The sequence below is a fragment of the Hipposideros armiger genome, unplaced genomic scaffold (assembly GCF_001890085.2).
Source record: "Hipposideros armiger isolate ML-2016 unplaced genomic scaffold, ASM189008v1 scaffold_1377, whole genome shotgun sequence".
Lineage (NCBI taxonomy): Eukaryota > Metazoa > Chordata > Mammalia > Chiroptera > Hipposideridae > Hipposideros > Hipposideros armiger.
The window spans coordinates 36,744-56,771 of record NW_017732727.1 but is presented as its reverse complement, the minus strand read 5'-3'; the positions used below and the strand labels follow the sequence as shown (position 1 = coordinate 56,771).

The 20,028-nt window shown below is 41.4% G+C and overlaps 1 protein-coding gene across 1 annotated transcript; it reads right to left on the bottom strand.

Annotated features, from left to right (window-relative positions):
* Positions 1 to 9,775: 9,775 nt before the first annotated feature.
* On the bottom strand, positions 9,776 to 10,729 carry OR52M1 (olfactory receptor family 52 subfamily M member 1). The gene has a single exon (XM_019633708.1). It carries the CDS (start codon positions 10,727 to 10,729, stop codon positions 9,776 to 9,778), a length of 954 nt encoding a protein of 317 aa, XP_019489253.1.
* Between the last annotated feature and the right edge of the window lie 9,299 nt (positions 10,730 to 20,028).

Here is a 20,028-nt window from a genome sequence, read left to right as displayed (position 1 = left end):
AATATAAAATAAGTAGCAGGTATTTTCCAAGAGAATGGGCTCAGAGTCGAGATGAGAAGGCAGCCTCAGTGAACAGAGATGAAGAATGGGACCACCACATAGGAAGGAGATCTTAACAACTCGGACTGGTAGTCCAGACAACTAATAAAATTCCACTGAGTGGTTGACATGTTGACGTTCCTTCAGGATTACTTTAGTCTACTTTAAGAACCCTGAGTTGTTCAAAAGTTTTGTCCTTGCTAGGGCCAATCAGTTGGAAATACGTACCGTATTTGCCGGCATATAAGACGATTTTTTGGCCCTGAAAAATATGCCTCCAAGTGGGGGGTCGTCTTATACGCCAGGTACACTTCAGATAGACTGCCCATAGTGCTTGCCCCGTGCCATAGTGGCCTCCTGATGCCCGCCCACTTCATTCCACATACCGTTCAGGCATCAGCAGCGCTGCTGGGTGTATGCTCGGCTGTTATGCGATTTTGCTGTTATGCGATTTTACCACACTCTCAAAATCGCACACAGCCGACCATATAACAAACTCTGTATTTTGAGTGGAAATGTTAGGGGGCTGTCTTATACGCCGAGTCGTCTTATACGCCGGCAAATACGGTACCTTATACTCTTTCCCCACGTATTCTGAGTCCAAGAGTGGAGAGAGAGAGAGAGAGAGGGAGAAGTAACTTAGAGAATTACTAACATTTTTTTGTTTTTAGTCTATCTGGTCTAGAGCAGCCTCAGGCTATTCTTGCAGCTGTGTCTCCCTTCCCTCAAGGCATCACTAACTATAAGCAGTGCCTGTGGTAACTTCAAGGTGTCCTCCAGATTTACATCTGCACTACAACTTTGCTTAGGGTATGAAAGAGAAAGCATTGCTGAGCTGTGTATTGAGGGTCATGACAGTTATATGGATTTCATTATCATATCTCAGAGCAACTTTTGAAAAGAGATCTCATGAAGGGCTTCATATTCATAAGAGGTGTTAGTTCAGGTACTAGCTCTTCTCACAGGACTGACCTGTGAACATTAATTGATTTTTCAGTGAGACTCTCCATAATTGTATTAGAATGGGTCCTCTGAAGAGCAGATGCCAAAATGGAATTAGATGTCAGGTTTACTGAAAGGAAAAGCCTATGAAGGAAGACAGAGAGGGATCCTGAAACTGGAAGAGCCATGAGATCACAATGCAAGTCTGATCTCTGAGAGAGGAAGGGAAAAAGGGAGGAAAAATCTTAGGCTTTAGTGCCTTTCTAAGAAAGTTTTGGCAAAGCTATAGGAAATCTCTATGCCAAGGCACCCATGAGAGGAGTCTAGTGTCTCACAAGAATAGACCTACCTTATCAGCACTGTGCTCATTCATTGGTTGGAAGTAGAGCCTAGGCAGTGCCATGGATCTCAGGGCACAGTGACTGAGGCTGTCAGTTAAATATGCTTTCTGCAGTCATATCTGAGAAGCACATTTTCACAGCCACCACAATTCATTCTTGCACTGCAGATTTCCTTCAAACAGATTTTGTGGAGGAACCTCTTACTCTAAGGGTAAATTAGAAGAGGAAGGTCAGTGGGAAAACTACAGCCCCAATCTTTGAAGTTTATACCAGAGCCACAACTCTTACTCATCTTCTTTTTCCACTATTTCCCTTCATCCTCGGCTATCACCTCTCCAAATCTTGGTGACTCATCTGATGGAGTGACCGAAACCTTCGTTCCTAAGGAGTCAACCTTTGGTAATTGTACTCTTATTTGGGGATTGCACACATACATTCAAGGTTACAGTTGGGCATGGGAGTACCAGAAAATGCCTAAGGTTGATCACCTGGCTTCTGCACATATTTACAAATTCTTCCCTGCATTTAAGATATAAAAACAGTCCTATCTTTTTCAATTCAGTAAGTTATTCCTGCTAGCATGGTGACTCTTCTCACATGTTGGTCCCTGGGCACAGGAGTCCAAAGTAGCCTAATGGCAGCTATAACTTGAACATTAATGGGACCCTTGCCAAGTCCCTTAACAACAGTGAACTCCCTTTGAGGACCAGGACTTCTAATCCTGCCAAGCCAAGATTTGAAGGGACAGGAAGCAAAAATTTCCTAATGGATAGCTTGGAATAAGGCTATTCCCCCTACCACCTCTTAGTTCCTGGACTCCTGTCTCTTTGTTATTTGGGGATCCAGTACCACCTAGAAATAGGATTTAATTATATATATATATATATATATATATATATATATATATATATATATATATATATATATATATATATATATATATATATATTCTAAAGGATGGTACTCCACTTTTGTGATGTGTTGCTGTTAGCTGATTATTTTTAGAAAACTCCAGTATTGTGAGGCCACCTGCTGCTGGCTGGTGAGGTAATGTGATACTCCCAGTGGATCCCATGGTCATGAGCCCTATCTTGCATATCCGTCTCTGAAGAATGTCCACTCCGTAAATACTGTGCCATGTGGGATTTCTTGCCTGTATATCAGGCATTCAGAAAGCTCTCAAACAGGAGTGGTAGCTAAGGCTCTGTGGACAAGAAGGTAAATCCACACCCAGAATATATCACCGCCAGTACAAACCACTGGCCTTTTCAGGGTAGTTGACTTGCCACCAAGTGTTAAGTCATTGAGCAATAAATGTTACATCTGAATTTCAGGATTGACCTTCATGGCTAACAGACATTCAGAGGCAACAGTATATAGTCAACGTTGGTCAGTGGGCGTCTACGTGGCTGGGCCTCCACATAGTCTCCTTTGCTGCTTCTGCTGCCTCTCTACCTTATAACCCAGTTCTGAGGTCACCACTGATGAATGTCAACTGGCAGAATCACTTCAACTACTTAGCTGTTCAGTATCTCTTCTGGTAAATGTTTTATACAGATACAAAAATCTTCATAATTTGTGCTCGACTCTCATATGCCCATCTTTATTCCTCTATCCCATACCTCTTTTCCTCAAATCTCCCTCTTTTTCTTTCAAGGCCACTGCCCAGGGATTTCGAGATTTTCCACTTTTCCATTCACAGAGAGTGAATGGCCAGTTTCACCACTTGGATTTCCAACAATTGATAACTTTGATTCTCCACTCTTCCATCGCCTCAAGGCTACCCCTCTATGTGACTATAATGCATCTTCCATCTATTTTAGGCCATGCCTTTCCAAACCATATGTAAATGAATCTCTGGCATTTTTCTTTTTATTGGTTGTAAGAGACTCTTCATATGCTATTGATGTGATCTGGGGAGGAGGACTGATACAAATGTTGTGGATGACAGAGTTTGGGGTCCCTGTTCATGCAACTTATGCCCTCTGATCTCAGTAGGTTTGTTCCTGCATGAGCCATTTCCTTCTCATACTGCTGTGGATTGGTCTGATTTTGACTTGGTCTAACAGACCCAGCTCATGATGGGCTCAGTCCTGAATGCACTATCACTTATTGTCTCATGAATTAATGTTCTGTTTCTACCAGGGTCCAATAAAATGCCAGGAGCTATTTCTCAAAAGTTATACAATTTTCTGCTATAGGTGAGACAGCCTAATTCAAATGCTATGGGCCTGTGTAGTAACAATTCTATACGTTCCATGTTGCTTCTCTTCCCATTGCAGACACCTCCACACCTGAGTCTCCCAGGTAGTAAGGCCTAGATAGCAGTAATGCTTACACCACAACCTAGACCTGCAGCAGTCCTTTCTTGATCTGGGTTCACTCAAAGCTGGACACCTTCCATGTTTCTTGGTATATGGACCAAAGAAGGATTCCTAAGTGAGATGCAAGAGACTTTATTTATTTTACGTTAGTAACATTTATTTATAATTGGACTCCTAAAAAAAATTCACTGAAGTGCTAGGTTCCTGAATATTCTTAGGATTTGTCTCCCACCTTCTGGAGCATATGTATCTATTTTGCCCAATCAACATGCCACTGATGGGTCATTGTGATATTCTATGGGTGTCCAGTCATCTCTTAGGACTATATTATGGCACAGGATAGAAGAGTTAACATGGTCCTGAAGAAAACTATATGAGTACTATTGCCCATCCCATGGGCATGGAAACTGTTTCTGATTCTTTCATAACTAGAATATAAATACATTTGCCAAATTCTCTATCATTTGCCTGTAAAGCAAAATTTCTTTAGTTTTGGTGGCAGAGAGATGTTTTAAAGGTTTTCCTTTGGCCTTCCCCACTTATGATCGCTCTTACCTCGCAGGCCTGGATTGCCATATGGTAGTTATTCTAACAAATATAGTAATTCTAATTATGCACTGACTAGAGAAATGACCACTGGGTGGGTTTGTGGAACCAGGACACACTGAGAACTAGGCTTTTTCCAGGACTCTATTGACTAACTGGATTCTACTACCTAAAGTAGAGCCCCCACTTGAACAGAGGGACCATGATTGTGCTTTCCATTTCTGGTTATCAATGTCAATGCAAGCTTTGTTCCATAATCCTGTACCTGGGTATTCCCCTCTTAATATAAAACCGCCTGAGTAAGTGGCCATAGTTACTTGAGGAAAGGTCTCATGGAACCATCATGGTATATAATAGGTATGGTGTTTCAGAGTTCCTCCACTTAGGGACCCAGGTGCCTCTTTATTTAACGAGTTCTAGACCTGAAAATTGGTACAGGTCTCAGAACTGAGCAACATTTTTTTGCAGTGACTGTCTTCAGCTTTCTACTCCTCCATTCTTGCCTTGTTCGTGTAAATGGTAAACACAGCCTTGCTGGCTGCCCGTCTGTTTTGGCCCTTGTGGAGATAGTTAATACAGGATTGTATCCTGTGGACCACCCCCTTTTGATTTGACCAGTTCTTACAATAATGTCAGCCTTCTGATTTGTGGTTAAGTGATTCCACTTGACCTTTTGCCTCATTATCTCCATTGATATTAATGAACCATGTCTAAAATTACCTTTACTTCCATCAGATTTGGTATTCACAGGAGAGCCACTTTGAATTTCTGTGTTGCTGGCACCCATGTCATCAGGTTATTTATAACGGCTTTGGTGAATGTTGTCCTGTGTCCTCCAATTAAACATAATTTTCTGATGGGTCTTCTGTCCTTATATAATATGTCTGTTACAATATGGTCATATTCCTCTTTATTTCTTCTACCTTCTTCCAGGGCAACCTAAACATTTTCACTTTATTGAGCATTAGCCATGATTGTTTTCAGGCTTAAAAGAGCCAACCTAGCAGTGAGTTTGCACTATCTCCTAGGATCCTTGCAAGGGTAATAAATCCCACATCTGAAGAAAATACCTCCAAGTTAAAACTTTCATCTAGTCTTAACATTCCATTATATTCCCCTTAAGTTACCCCCAAAATCCAAATCCAGGGGTATTTGTTATCTCAATACATGCTGGCTAATTCTTAAAGCTCTTGAAGTATATAGTTACTTTCTTATCAGGCTCTGCCTATTCCCAGCAAGGGTATGCTGTCTTTTAACCCTAGTTATCAGCCTGGCAGCCAGCAGAGGAGGTAAGAGCAGCTCCTGAAAGATATATACCTCTTGGCTCAGATGCTACATCTTACTAGGGAAAGATGGGTCACCTCTAAAAACCCAAAGTATTTTGGGCATCTGCAGTGCCAACATCAAGGACAGCCATCTAGAGGTCCCCATGCCATGTTTTAGTGTCCCAGGTTTCCCTAAATGGAGCCCTGACCTTGGAATAGACCTTTGGCTGATCATCCACACATCTCAGGTGCTGTGTCCCTCTAACAATTGTCTTTGTTGTCAGCTGTGTATCATTGTAGGAAATAAGGCTTTTTCTGAAGTCACTAGACGGGTTCTTCAGCTTTCACACTTAACCATTATCTGCTTGTTAATTGCCCATAATCTCACTATCCTTCTGCAGGGAGGGCATCAACACAACTAAGAATAAAACAAATTCCAATGTCTTTGTAGGTTGTCCCCCATGATTTTCAAATCCTTGAATCATCATACCTTCAACATTATTTCCTTTTACTGGGATATTTTCTTAGGTAACCACCAGTGAATTCTTTAGCAATTGAACCACCACTTGTATGAGGGACTACTAAGTACGATGACATCCTCTTCATCCACAGGCAGTTACGAGTCATTCCTAAATCCCCATCTTATCTTTTGCTTGTTCTAACCACTCTTGGTCCTCCAAGAAGCATACCACAAGAGGGAATTAGACATGTGAGATTTATTGGAGGTTATGTCTATTACGGAAATGTGGAGGAATTCCAATGCTGGGCAAGCTATTGGCTCACAATACCAGTATGACCTCTGTAAAGGCTTGAGGAAGGTTAAAGAAGGTCTCAGATGTGAGTGAATTTCTAAAAGCTTCAATGATGCCAGTAAGGAGTCCTGGAACCATCCAGGGTCAGACAATTAAGTTCGCAAACTCATCCTAGAAAAAGTGCCACATACCTCATTGCTGACTATCACTATGGTCACCTTCGAAGTACTCCCCTTGGGAAGCTATGCACTGATGCCAGCACCTAGCCACCCTTCAAAGCAATTTTGGAACTCTATTTCTGGAATGGCTATCAGAGCTGTCCTCGTATTACCCTTGATGTTCTGAATGCCATCAAAATGTCTTCCTTTCAATATTTCCTTTATCTTTGGGTAAAGAAAGAAGTAATTGGGGGCCAAATCAGGTGAGTAGGGAGGGTGTTCCAATACAGTTATTTGTTTACTGGCTAAAAACTCCCTCACACAGTGCCATGTAAGTTGGTGCATTATTGTGATGCAAGCACCATGAATTGTTGGAAGAAAGATCAGGTCATCTATCTTTTTCATGCAGCCTTTTCAGCATTCCCAAGTAGTAAATTTGGTTTACTGTTTGTCCAGTTGGTACAAATTTATAATGAACTATCCTTCTGATATCAAAAAAAGGTAAGCAACGTTGTTGCAACAAGTTCGTGAACTTAATTGTCAGTCTTCGTAGTTGCCTGTCAAAAGTGTTCTGTCTCACAGAAATGGGCCTACCTTATGTCCCTATGACACCCAGTCATTGGCTGGCAAGCTGCTTGTGGGAAGTTTGGCCTCAGCAGAACATGGTGATAGAATTTGGATGGCAGTAGCTAATGCTCAGCCAATCACTTTCAATTGTGGAAAATGTGGGAGCACATTTAAAGGTTGCCACAAAAATCTCCATGATTTCTTGTATGTTCTGTAAACTCAGCCTTTTTTGGTTAGGTAGCCAACTTAATGCCTCTTGGCTGCATCCAGATTTCACAATATTTATATTAAAATACATAAAAGACATTAGAATTGAAACTATGGTATTCCACAGCGAATCTGACAGACTGCAGTCTTTGGAAAAGGGATATTCATGAGCTAGGCTGAATGAATTCCAAAAGAAGAATGCCATAAATTGGGTCCAAGTTTGTCTAACTCCCTTGAGTACTCTTTCTCAGAAAACCTAAATGTTCTTCACTGAATAACAGGATTTCTAATTTCTCTCCTGAGATTTTTAAGCTGGTAGTTAAATGATACATTAATATAACTTCAGAGGTGGTTCTGGGTCCTTGGGCCTTGCCCTTTCTCTTATTCATGCTCCACTGAGAGGGCCCTGCGAGCCAGTGAGCATGTGCTTAGCATTAACTCGAAACATCTTCACCAGGTCCCCAACTATGGTGGGCATGGATAGGACAGGACTTTGTTTATAATTGCCTTTCCATTCAGAGGAAGTTTTGACTCCTCCAAACTCAAAGGTTCAGGAAAGCTAAACACCATGGTCGAGTGATGAGATGAAAGTTAGAGTTATTAGAAGAAGTATGAATATAATTGAAATCATAAATAATCACACATTTTAGATATCACAATAGTGGGGTAATTAATTGGAATAGCCAAAGCAAAACTGGAAGTCACTTTTTCTGGTTATGTAGTGGTCTTTCTTTTGCACTTTACTTCCCTTTATACATATAGTGTGCCCAGTAATGGTTTGCTGTATACCTGAAGCCTAGTAGACTCAACATCTTCCTGGCTGTTTAGTTTATAGAGTTATAGAGTTTGTAATCGGACTTGTGTTAAATCCAGCTCTACCCTTTGTTGTACCTCTGGGAAGGGTACACTGTGAAGAGACTGCTTTGTTGACCTGCACACTCCCAGTTCTGGGAATAAGGACTACAGCTACTGTTTGCTGTGTTGAGAATGTTAAATACCTCCTCAAACCTTGGAGAAGAGGCCTTTCAGCTCTTTCACAGTTAAAGAAAATGAGGATTAGAAAGACTCAGTTTGTCCATGGCCATACCACCCTGAACGTGCCTGATCTTGTCTGATCTCAGAAGCTAAGCAGGGTCAGGCCTGGTTAGTACTTGGATGGAAGGAAGACTCAAAGTTCTAGAACTTAAAAAACCTAAATTCCTGATTTTTACCTCCTATAAACTAAGTGACCTTGGGCAATTCTTTTATTACTTCTGGGAACATCAATTTCCTCATCTGCAATGTAAGGACAGTAATTCCTGCCCTTACAGTATGGTTGTGAGAATCACATTAGTAATTTTCAATCAGTGGCATCTAACTAGTTAAGTGCTTTGTGTATATTACCCATTTTCTATCTGGAGGGCAAAGTCAGTGTTCCAATAAATGCTACAACTCATAAGTTTAACTGATGGTGATCCATTCAAAAAAGAGCACATTATGAATAGGGGTCATACAGATGGATCCAGGGGTTAAAGAGCTTCTGTGGGGACAGTAAGGTGTTCCCTTCTATGGAGGCCTCCTGTGTTTCAGGCCACTGTATGGGAGCAGGCCTGCAGGGAAAATACAACAAGGGCAGTGTTGAGAAGTTGGTCATTTTGTTGCATTTCCCTTTATTGAGCTGGTATTTTTTTCCAGGCCACATTCTCTTTCATGAGTGGTATGCCCCATACCAGCTAGGCATACATGTCAGTCTTTTTCTAGAACACTCCATGCTTTATTAGTACAAGAAGTTTTAGCAGCATCTTATTAAGGGCTTTAATCAGAAAATGTTTTTTTGTGTGTGGCTAAAGCCACTTTAACGAAATGATCCCAGTTTTTGAGGATTTACTTATATTAGAGCATACACAGAAAACTGAGCAGAAAGTATTATGTAACACCACAATATATTATAAACTCCAACCAAAACATGGAGTTTCTAGAGAGCTTAAGAAACGTTGCATGACAACTTTTCAATTTACACTTCAGAAATCTCGGCATCAAAACCTGCTCAAGAAAGAACTTGGTATAACAGAATAATGTCAGTCGACGAAAATAGCTTAATTTTTACCATACTGAAATTGTAAGAATCATAAAAATTGGAAGTAATTGGCAAAAAACTCGAAAAACAACCCCAAACCTCTAAATCGAGGCCCTCTGGGCTTTGACCTTTTCTATTTTGAAATCACTCACAGAGGGTGGGCTAAGAGGAAGAGTGGGGAAAAAATAAAAAATAAAACGTTGCATGCAGTTTATAAAGCAAGCATGTTCAGTCCTGTTTTCTCATGTGTAAAATATGAGCACTATTACATACCTCATAAGATGTCAAGATATTTGTAAGAATTACATGACGTATAATTGCTGAATACACATTAACTGCTATTTGTTATTGGTAATGTCATTGTTTTACCTTCTACAGCTCAAATAGCCTATAGCCATTTAAAAGAACATACCCTTAGAATTTAGAGTCACACATTGTTTCTTAGTGTTCCTTTGGAATTATTAAAGGTGGAGATCATGGGTCTAACATCTCAGACTCCCTGAAGTTCCGATTTGGGAAGCAGCCCACCAAATTTAGATACATTCTCCATGTGCTTATTTGAGAGAAGGAAGCAGTAGTTATTTAATCTTGGTTTCTATCTTCAGAACTTGGAGAAGCCGCTCTCGGATCTGCTTGGTACGGATAGCATAGACAATAGGATTGAGGATTGGAGGGATGAGGAGGTAGAAGTTGGCCAACAGAGTGTGGACTGGAGGAGGCACCTGGTGACCAAATCGGTGAATGAGGGAGGAAACAGCAATGGGGACATAAAATATCAGAATTGCACAGATGTGAGAACCACATGTCCCCAGGGTTTTAAGCCTGGCCTCAGGGGTAGCCAGCCCCATCACAGCCCTGAAAATCATCACATAAGAGGCAGCAATGGCCACTGAGTCCAGGATCAGCACCAGAAAGCCAATGCTCAGCCCATAGACATTATTGACCCTGCTGTCACCACACGCCAAGGTGACCACAGCCATGTGCTCACAGTAGGAGTGCAAAATGATACGGGCTTTGTAAACGGGTAGCCGCAAACGGATCATCAGAGGCAAGGGTCCAATGTAGAGCACACCCCGGAGAAGGGCAGCCAGCCCCAAGCGCCCCACCACAGTATGAGTGAGCACTGAGGTATGGCGTAGCGGGTCGCAGATGGCCACATAGCGGTCAAAAGCCATAGCAAGGAAGATGCCTGACTCGACCGTGGCAAAGCAGTGGATGAGAAACATTTGGGCCAAGCAGGCATCCAGGCCAATGTCACCAGCACCAAACCAGAAAATTCCCAGCAATTTGGGCATAGTGGAAGTGGACAGAACCAGGTCAATGACAGCCAACATGCACAGGAAGAAGTACATGGGCTGGTGCAGGCTATGTTCCACCCTAACCACAGCCAGAATGGTGATATTCCCCACCACAGCCACCAGGTACATGGAGCCAAAGGGAATAGAGAGCCAGATATGCAGGGACTCCAGCCCTGGGATGCCGGTGAGCTGGAAGGAACTGGGTACTGAGCAGACATTGTGAAACGTGCCCATGGCTATTTGTAAATCACCCTTCTCGCCTGTGCCCCAAAACGCAGAACTTTTTTTTCTAGAAATAAAAGACAAAAACAATATTTTATTCTTAGGCCCTATAATAAAGAAAAAGATCATTGATAAGATACTATAAACTTCTTTCTCAGAAGAAACTATAAAATGTCATGGAATGTGTTATGTTATAATATCCACAAATTTGCCAAGCACAAGTCAAAGTACATACTCGAATGCAATGTATGAGCATCTTTTTGCAATATGGCTCTCAAGGAGTAATGTTCTTACAGCCATGAATGAAATGGCCAAAGGCAGACAGGTACCTATTTAGTCACTTAACTATGCAGGTAGGCTATAAGGCATCTCTCAGGATCATATTAGAAGGTTTCAGACTGAGGACTCCATGAAAGAAGAGACATGGATACTGAGAGATACAGTGACAGACGCCTGGGGCTATCTAGACGAAGATAAATCAAAGCTTAAGCTTGGGGTCAGCATTAGCTATTAGGTGAGCTGAAATGTTTAATCTGCCTGCCAAAAGCACAAGGTAAGGATGTGGGCTGATAAAGAAGAGGGACTTCCAGAGTGAAAAAAAATGATTCCTGAAAAGTGAAAGCTGCTTCCTGAATGACGAAGTAACCGCTTGAGCTAAAACCGGCCCAAAAGCTGCTTCCTGGAGCTCAGTTTGTGCGTCCAAAGGCAGGTCCTTGTGAGGGCTTTCTCTCTTCATGGAGGCTAAATATGAGGGTAAGATTCCAAAAGCAGAGACGGTTAACCCCAGGAAGAAAGAAGACAGTCAGGGTGTTTCTTCTTTGGCCACTTGGCACTATCAGTATAGAACAATGGGTGAAAAGGGAGATGTGTATTTAGAGAAAAGACACAAAGGGGTTTTTTTCCTAGTCTAAGTAATCATACCGGGATGTGTTCCCTATGCATATTAGAGGTATGTCAAGGAAGAGAAGAAGTCTTTTCTTGCACACTATAAGCCTAGTTGGGTTGACTATAGCACAGTAGCCAGTAGACTGGGGTTGAGAACTTTGCAGATCTAATTTCAAATCCCAGCAGTAGGAGCTTAGGCAAGTTACTTTATCCCATTAGTTAAATACAACCGACCTCATTTCACAACAAATTTAAACAGCTGTGACCTAAAGAAGCCATAAGGATTACATGAGAATGCAATATCTGACACACAGGAACGCTAAGCATTAACTCTTTTTAGTCAGTTGTTGAGAATAATGTGTAAAACCTAAAATATACTCAATAAACTTCAAAGAACTCGGGAATGTCTATCTTGGCAGGGACGATGACAGCCGTGTAAGCCTGTTGTAGTGCCTTTATCCCACAGAATTCCTCTCCACGAGCTGGGTTTCCTCTCCATCTCAGGGTTCTCATAGATCACTACGAATGGAACTAGAGGTAGTGTTGGCAGTAGCAGAAAAAGAGAAAACAAGAAAGGTGAGTCATTGGGGCTGGGAAGGAAAGGTCTGCACAGGTACCAGCCTGTGACTGAAGTGAGCAGGTTAGGTTGGGTGAGGGGCTTAGCTAAGGGGAAACTGTCTTGGTTTCCTTACCCTATCTGCTGGTTATTCTCCATTTGTCCCTCCAGATCCTGTCCTGTGTCCCCAGGAGCTAATGTTTATGGGCTATATCACCCAGATTACCTTCTCTGGTTTCTAGGTGGGTTCAGCCAATGTGAGGCATCAGCAGGAGATAAGGAGGTGAAACCAGAGATCAGGGCTTTATTCCCCAGTTCCCTTCCTGCCAGGCACATTTGGCAGTTCTGCAGTTTTAACCAAAGGCTCCTGAAAAGCAACCCCTCCTGTGTTTTTCCAACTGCATCTGCCTTTACCTGATCAGGCCTGAGTTAGGTAATGCTGCTCACTGTTGTCAGTCCTGGTGCTCCACCATCCCTTCTGTTTCCTTAACCCTGCCCAGGCCTCTACAGAAAGTCCCTTCAGTTGCCCCTTGACCATGCCACTTGTTCTTTGAGTGTATCAGACCAGAACCCATAGTATACCTAAGAGACATTCTTCACCCAGCATTGTCTCTTGAAACTGTCTGCTTCCTCAGCAGGACACACCATCTGAAAGTTGACAACTTTAAAACTAGTTCTAAAAGCAAAAGCGCTATATAACCTCATGGTGGTCGGGGCTAAATGATCCTTACCCTGATTTCTAAACTTACAATAAAAAGGGACTCGTCTACTTCACCCCTACTCGTAATCAACTGGCTTTCCTAACTTGACATCATACTAAGCAAAGATATAATCATGTGGAGAATAATGTTTTACTCCAGGAAAAGAGTCCTTGAATGGAAAACTCAGCAGGACTTGCCAAGTGAATTTGTCTTCTGTTCCCATCCTAGTCCCTTTATAGAAGTTACTCTCCTCCTGTGTTAGTGAGGAAGCTGTTTCAACCCCCTGTCTTCCCTTCTGGTGCCATTTGAGTCCCATCATTACTGAGTCACAGCTTGGGGCAGTGGTTTCCTTCTAGATTTGGGCAGAGAAGTCATGTTGTAAGAGGATTCCACAGCTCAAATTACATATGAGGCTTAAATATATACCCAGTGGATTATGGGCTTAAAAAGAAGTGACTTCTCCTGAAAGCAAACAGACTTCAGGCCTCCACTACATCACAGACCTTATTAGATCCAAAGCACATATCCTCAGTCCTCTGAATTGGCCTCAAGCCCTGAAGAAGGTGGATTTGATGTTTTATGCCTCCTCTCTTTCCTTCCCCATACTTGACAACACACAGAGCTGTCTTCCCAGTAGATGTTTCATCTCGATTTCATGTCTTCCTATTTCTACCCAGCTTCAGGACCACATCACGACCACCCATGACTAGAGAGATGCACTTCAGCTGCTAGATGGGAGTAGGCTGAGCCTAGGTGACTCCCAATCTTTCCCTAAGGTTCTAACGCTCCTTAAGTTATGCATCTCTAGTCAGAAGCAGCCCTCACACCTTAAATACAACAGAAAGAGGCTACTGCACCTCATGTTCAGCGTTGTTCTGAGAGTGTAAAGAATCCAGCAGGCCAACCTCCCACCTGAGCTCCACCCAGATACATTTGCCAACATCAACCACAGATTTTACTGTTCCTCACCCTGCCCACCACCTTCCAACAAGGCTGAAATTTGTCTATTTCCCAACTGCATTGCGCTCTTTTACCTCTAAGAATTATTCATGTTCTTTCCTAGTGTTGGCATGGCATACTCATCTTTCTCACCTGGCTAACCCTTACATATGCACCTTGCCACAGCTTAGATTTCACCTTTAAAAAGCCTGCTCCAATCCTTAGTCTGGGCTCAGTACCTGTCTTTGTACTGCGTACATGGTGCGCTGAATTCAGAGCTTGCATGCACGTTTCCCCAAACAGTACATAAGTTCCACAAGACAGAATGTGCCTATCTTGTTCTCTAGTGTAATCCTGTATTAGCACAGTGCCTGCTTATGTTGAATGAGAATAAAATATTGTGGCTTTAAAGCACGTGAAGATGCTTTGGAGGGTCTTGTGTAGGCATTAGTGAGACAGGTGCCTCTTCAGCCTGCTTATGTGTGGACTCCACCTTTTCTAAATCCCCTTCCAAAAATTTCTTCCCTCTGAGTCCTATCTTGGAGATATATTCAGGAGTACAATCTAAAGTGGGAAGCCGAGGGTCCCAAGTCTGTTCATCCTTATAGGTCAAGAACTCTTCCTGATGACCTGTTCCTTTCCTAGGTTTTCCCTTTATAAGATGCTCTTACCTGGGCTGGGTAGTGTCAAAGAGCAAGAGCCGGGGGCTCTGCAAATGACTGTGAGGCCTGGCACTTATGAGCATTCTGTTCAGGGGTCAAGGGAATTCCACCTTGACTCATAACCTTCTTCCTTCCCTCAGTGAAGAAGGAAAATAGCAGGCTTTGTCCCAGAAGGATGGACACAGACTCTAAATTTAGGTACAGCTATCCGTGGCATGTCAAGTTTGGTCCAGAGAGATCTAAGGAAGACAGACCCTCTAATTGAGGCATGATCCCTTGGGTCCAAAGACTGCTCTTGCTTATTGTCTGGGCTCCCTGGAGTCTGCAGCTATTCTGAGGAAACCAAGTAGAAATCAGAAAGGCCTTGCTAGAGGAGGAATGAAAAATCTCCTCAGGATTAGAGCTCAACCTGGCTGTAAAGTCTGATATCCTTACAGCATTTGAAGGTGATGGCAGAGTCTTGAACTAATTTTAAGACAAACCAATGGTGACTCCCTAAAATCTAGATATTGCAGATTTCCCCCCCCCACTCTGGTTTACATTGTGAGGGAAGGACCTTATGGACTTGTGGCTGGAGCTGTGCATCTCCTTTACATCTTTTAGAACCTAACCTTCCCAACCTAACATCCCACTCCACTAAAAGAAGAGAAGCCAAACTGAGAAAGTCTCTTACAGGGTGTATCTTACAGGGATGCTCATTGGTTGCTGGGACATGTGACAAAACATGGTCTTTGAAGCTCCGAAGGCTTGAGTTTGCAAGCCAGTTCATTTATATCCCCACTGTGTGACCTTGAACAAGTTCATCTCCATTTCTTCAAACGTAAAGTGGGGATAATGCCTATGGTAGTTTTTATCATTGAAACACTGTTTATAAAGGGGCTAGTAAAAAGACAAACATACTAGGCGCTTAATAAACAGCATCGTAATCACCATGAGTGCTGCTTTTTATGTATCTTTGGAGGGGTTAGCTCTCATAAGCCTGGGGGAGACATCTTATTTTCTCCTTCAGACAAGAAGCCAATATGGTTAGGGCAGGGGCTAATGCAGTAGAATATATACAGAAAGCATCTCATTTTCACCCCTCAGAGGAGTCTATTTCTCTGGAACCTGATGAGAAGCTGGGAAGTACTAGCTTTCTACCTGCTCACCAACCTTAAACTTCACATTTTATGTAAAACTGTTTATAGTTGCTGCAATATACAGGGTTACTTCTTTTTTTGTTTGTTTGTTTGTTTTTTATAGCTGAGCCATCCTGCTACCTGTTGGCAGCTCAGCGGCTGCTCAGCTCAGGCTGGACTTGAACCGCTGTTGCTCAGAGCTCAAACTCTTGAGCGAGCTCTTAACCAACTAAGCCACTCAGCCGGCCCACAACAGGGTTACTTCTTGCTTCTATGCCTGTGCACATGTTATGCCTCAGCCAAGTTAAAAAAAAAAAAAGGTAGGAATGGCATATCATAGATTTCATATGTATCTTTTGAAACTAGGTTCAATAGTCACCTCCAACTGAACACTGCCTTTAAATTTAGAGTTTAATAGGTGAGCCAGTTTATTTTGTACCTGAATGTCTTTTGTGATATTTAAAAATCATAAATATTCAATAAATCAATGCGTTTGGATTGAAAAAGACTCGCATAGTAAGGCCTCTTTCTTTAATAATTTGACTTTATGGACCAACTGTCAAGCCAACCTTTTTCAACTGATGAAGCGGTATGCATATGATATGTGCAGAAGAAGATCAAAGTATTAACTTTCCCTACAGGATAATATCTTAAATCTATATTAAATAAGTCAGATACATATTCAGCCTTGGAAACAGAGATGAATCAGATGCAAGTATGGTCCGTGCTCATTCTAACACTGTCCAGGAGAGGGCGTCCTGGCCCAAGGATGAGATAAGAATGGCAGATGGAGCTCAACACAAAGGAAAACCTCAAGCTTAGTGTCCTTAAGTATTTTAACCCTTCATTTGAATGTGGCAGCTTGGCCTTATATCTTCATCCAGTCAACTCTATCTTACAACTTGGCTTCCCATGTAAGTCAAGATGAAGAGAACATGTTGCTTAGGCCAACATGATGATACCAGGGACCCAAAACAGTTCAATGTCTATTCATAAATTAAATATTGGATTTCTGGTTTATAACCTTATCAATGTGTTGAGTTGCTCTTACTCTGAAATAAGCTGTTGTTCATGTGCAATTCTTAAAAAAAAACCTTTAAGCTTGTTAGATCAGGAGCTGAATTGCAGTACATGGGAATAAACACTATTTGAGTGACATGAACACCTCACCTCTGAAGTCTGAAGATTAATTTTTTCATCCATAAATGGGAATACTGATACTTAGTTATAGGTAAAGCATTTTGCCAAAATCCTCCCAGCTTATAAATGGATAGCCAGGATTGGGGACCTGGGATCAAACGTGAACTCATGCTCATTGCTGAGGGAAGTGGTGTGCCACCGTGGTTTAAGAGCATAGACAGGAGCCCACACCTGTCTATCAGTACTGCCACTTACTAGACAACATGTCCTTGATCAAGTTATCCCTAAATCTGAGTTTTCCTTTTCCTCATTTCATCCTTGATACCCACCCTGAAGTTTTACCCCTTTTGAGAGCTTTCCTGCCTCCTTTATTCCATCCTGAACTCCCTGTATATTACTCATCCCACTGATAAACTTTCTCTAAGTCTCAAATCATTCAATCCCCAGCCTCCCTACATCTGCCCCTACACAGTGCCATTGGTAGTGCACTCTTTTCCCTTTTTTCCAGCATAAAGGAGATTGTGAGAGCCTGAAGCAACTGTGGATGTACAGCTAGATGAGAGAATCCCTTTCAGATATACATCCTCATAGACATTCTGAGATTTGACTAGATACCACTTGGATATCTGTTAATTCAGGTGTCAGAATGACTGGGCCAATGTTGGGTTATAATCCCAATTAACATAAAAAAGTTACTCCTCTTAATTCTTAGTCATTGAATAAAATCACTATCCCATCATCACCAAGTGTCCCTCCCTGGGTTCACGTCCTCATTCCCTTACTGCCTTGTGCTGCTATTCTCTGGCTATCATCTCTGAAACACTTTTTCTCCTTTTTACCAAAATAACCCTATGAAAAATGAGCTCTTACAATCCCACTTCTCAGATCAAGAAAACTGAGGCACAGAGAGGCTAACTAATTTCCTGAGATTTACATGAGTAGTGGTAAAAAGCAAAAATTTGGAATTCATATACCCTAGGTTCAAATTGTACATTTTCCATTCCTAGTTTGTGAAGAGAATTATGAATACATATTGTCGAATGCTTTTTCTGTATCTATTACTATCATGGTTATTCTTTAGTCTGTTGATGTGATAAATTACAGCAATTTACTTGAATTTTGAGATACCTAGAATAAATCTCAATTGGTTGCAGTGCATGTTCTTATGCAATGTGGGGTTCAGTTTGCTAATATTTTGGTGAAGATTTTTGCATCTATGTTCATGAGTAAACCCTTCTGGGCCAGGCGCCTTGTTTTGGAAGGTTATTAATTATTGACTCATTACTTTAATAAACATATTCACATTTATTCCTTCTTTGAGTTTGGTAGATTCTCAAGGAATTGGCCCATTTTATCTAGATTATCAAATGGATGAGCATAGAATTATTCAAAATACTCCTTTATTATCCTAATATTCTTGATATCAGAAATATTATCAGATGGTTCCTCTTTCATTTTTGATATTAGTAATTTGTTACTTTTTTTCTTAACCTGGCTAGATGTTTAACACTTCATTGTTCTAATATATTTTTTTATTTTTCAATTACAGTTGACATACAATATTATATTAGTTGCAGATATACAGCATAGTGATTACACATTTATAAACCTTAAGAAGTGATCACCCACAATAAATCTAGTACCCATCTAACATCATACATAGTTATTACAATATTATTGACTATATTTAAGGCACCCCTTAAATTCCCAGAGTGATTTCCATATGGCCATGCCCCCCACACACATCCCTTTAATAGTCCAGCTTTCCATGGCCCATCTACCTGATCATTAGGCCACTGGCTACAGTCCATGTTTCAGTAAAAACCCAAACACAGGGACTTTTACCATTGCTCAAATCTTCCGTCACTGCTAGGAAAACAGCATGCAGTTCAGCCTATTGAGACAATTTATTTTTACCTTGATTCAGTCTTTCCATCTGCTAGTCTTAATGTAGCAGCTTTCCAAATGGGATGTTGTCCATTCATCTTGGAACTGCCATCTGTAAACCAAGCAGCTCTTTGTTGTTCAGTCAAGAGCTGTTCATAGGGCACTGTCTATGTGGCAATTGGTTCTGGCAATTCCTCAGATGGCTCCAAAGTCAGTCCTAGAGGAAAAGAGGTGACCTACTGATGAATATGGTGGGCAACTCCTTCCATTCCCCAGGTAGCATGCTCCTATATAAACTACTTTCATTTTATTATGGAACTCTTCTGGGCCCTTCCTTGTTAGTATTTCTCTGACATCACTCAAGACTTTATGGGTATCTCAGGTTTCATGTTTATTTTATGTCCGGCAGTCTCAAATAATGCTCAATAGTAGGCTAATAATTGTCTCTCAAATGGTGTGTACAAGGCAGCAGCTCCTGAGAATTTCCTGGTCCAAAATACCAATAGTCACTGCTAGGAAGTACTCATGGGCTTTTGCCATAAGCTCCAGTACGCACAAGTCTGGGTGGGAGACACTTCCAAAATCATATCTGAGTGGGGGTCATAAGGCCCATGTGTGCTGAGAGAGCTACCACATTTTGTAATTCAGGCATGGCCTGCTTTTGTTCAGGTCTCCACTCAAATACAGCTTTCTTTTGGGTCTTATACATGGGAGCTAGCAGTATTCCCAGATGTGAAATGTGCGTTCTCCAAAATCCAAATGAACCAACCAAATACTGGGCTTCTTGTTTGGTTCTAGGAGTGAGTAGTAGCAACAGTTTAGTCACTTATGGAGCAAACTGGTTTAAACAAACCCACTTTGATGCCAGTCATATAAAAGTACTGTGTACTTCATTTTTACTGTTTTCTGTGTTTAGATACATACCTTTCCTATGTTTAGATACACAAATACTTGCATTGTGTTACAATTACCTGCAGTATTCAGTACAGTAACATGCTATACATGTTTGTAGCTTAGGAGCAATAGGCTGTACGATATAGCCTAGGTGTATAGTAGGCTATACCATCCAGGTTTGTGTAAGCATAGTCCATGATTGCATAAAAATGAAATAACCTAATAATGCATTTCTCAGAATGTATCCCCATCATTAAGTCATGCATGACTGTATTAACAGTGACAGTTATTGGGCAATTATTCTTTGTCAGGCTTAACTTAAATATTTTTTAAAAGTTCTTTTTTAAAAATCCTTTCTATGGTACTAGAAAATTAAATTTTCCAGTCATATGTTTAGGCATTCTAACTTGTTAGTTGCAGAGTAAAGATTATAACTTTAAGAGAAAGAACTTTATGGAGTAACGTCATCAAAATGGCAAAATAGGCGTTATCTACTGTTTTCCCCCCGAAGAACAATTTTGACATTTAC

What these genes read in the sequence shown, in the direction of transcription:
- OR52M1 (XM_019633708.1), bottom strand. Translation starts at nt 10,729, where the DNA reads ATGGGCACGTTTCACAATGTCTGCTCAGTACCCAGTTCCTTCCAGCTC.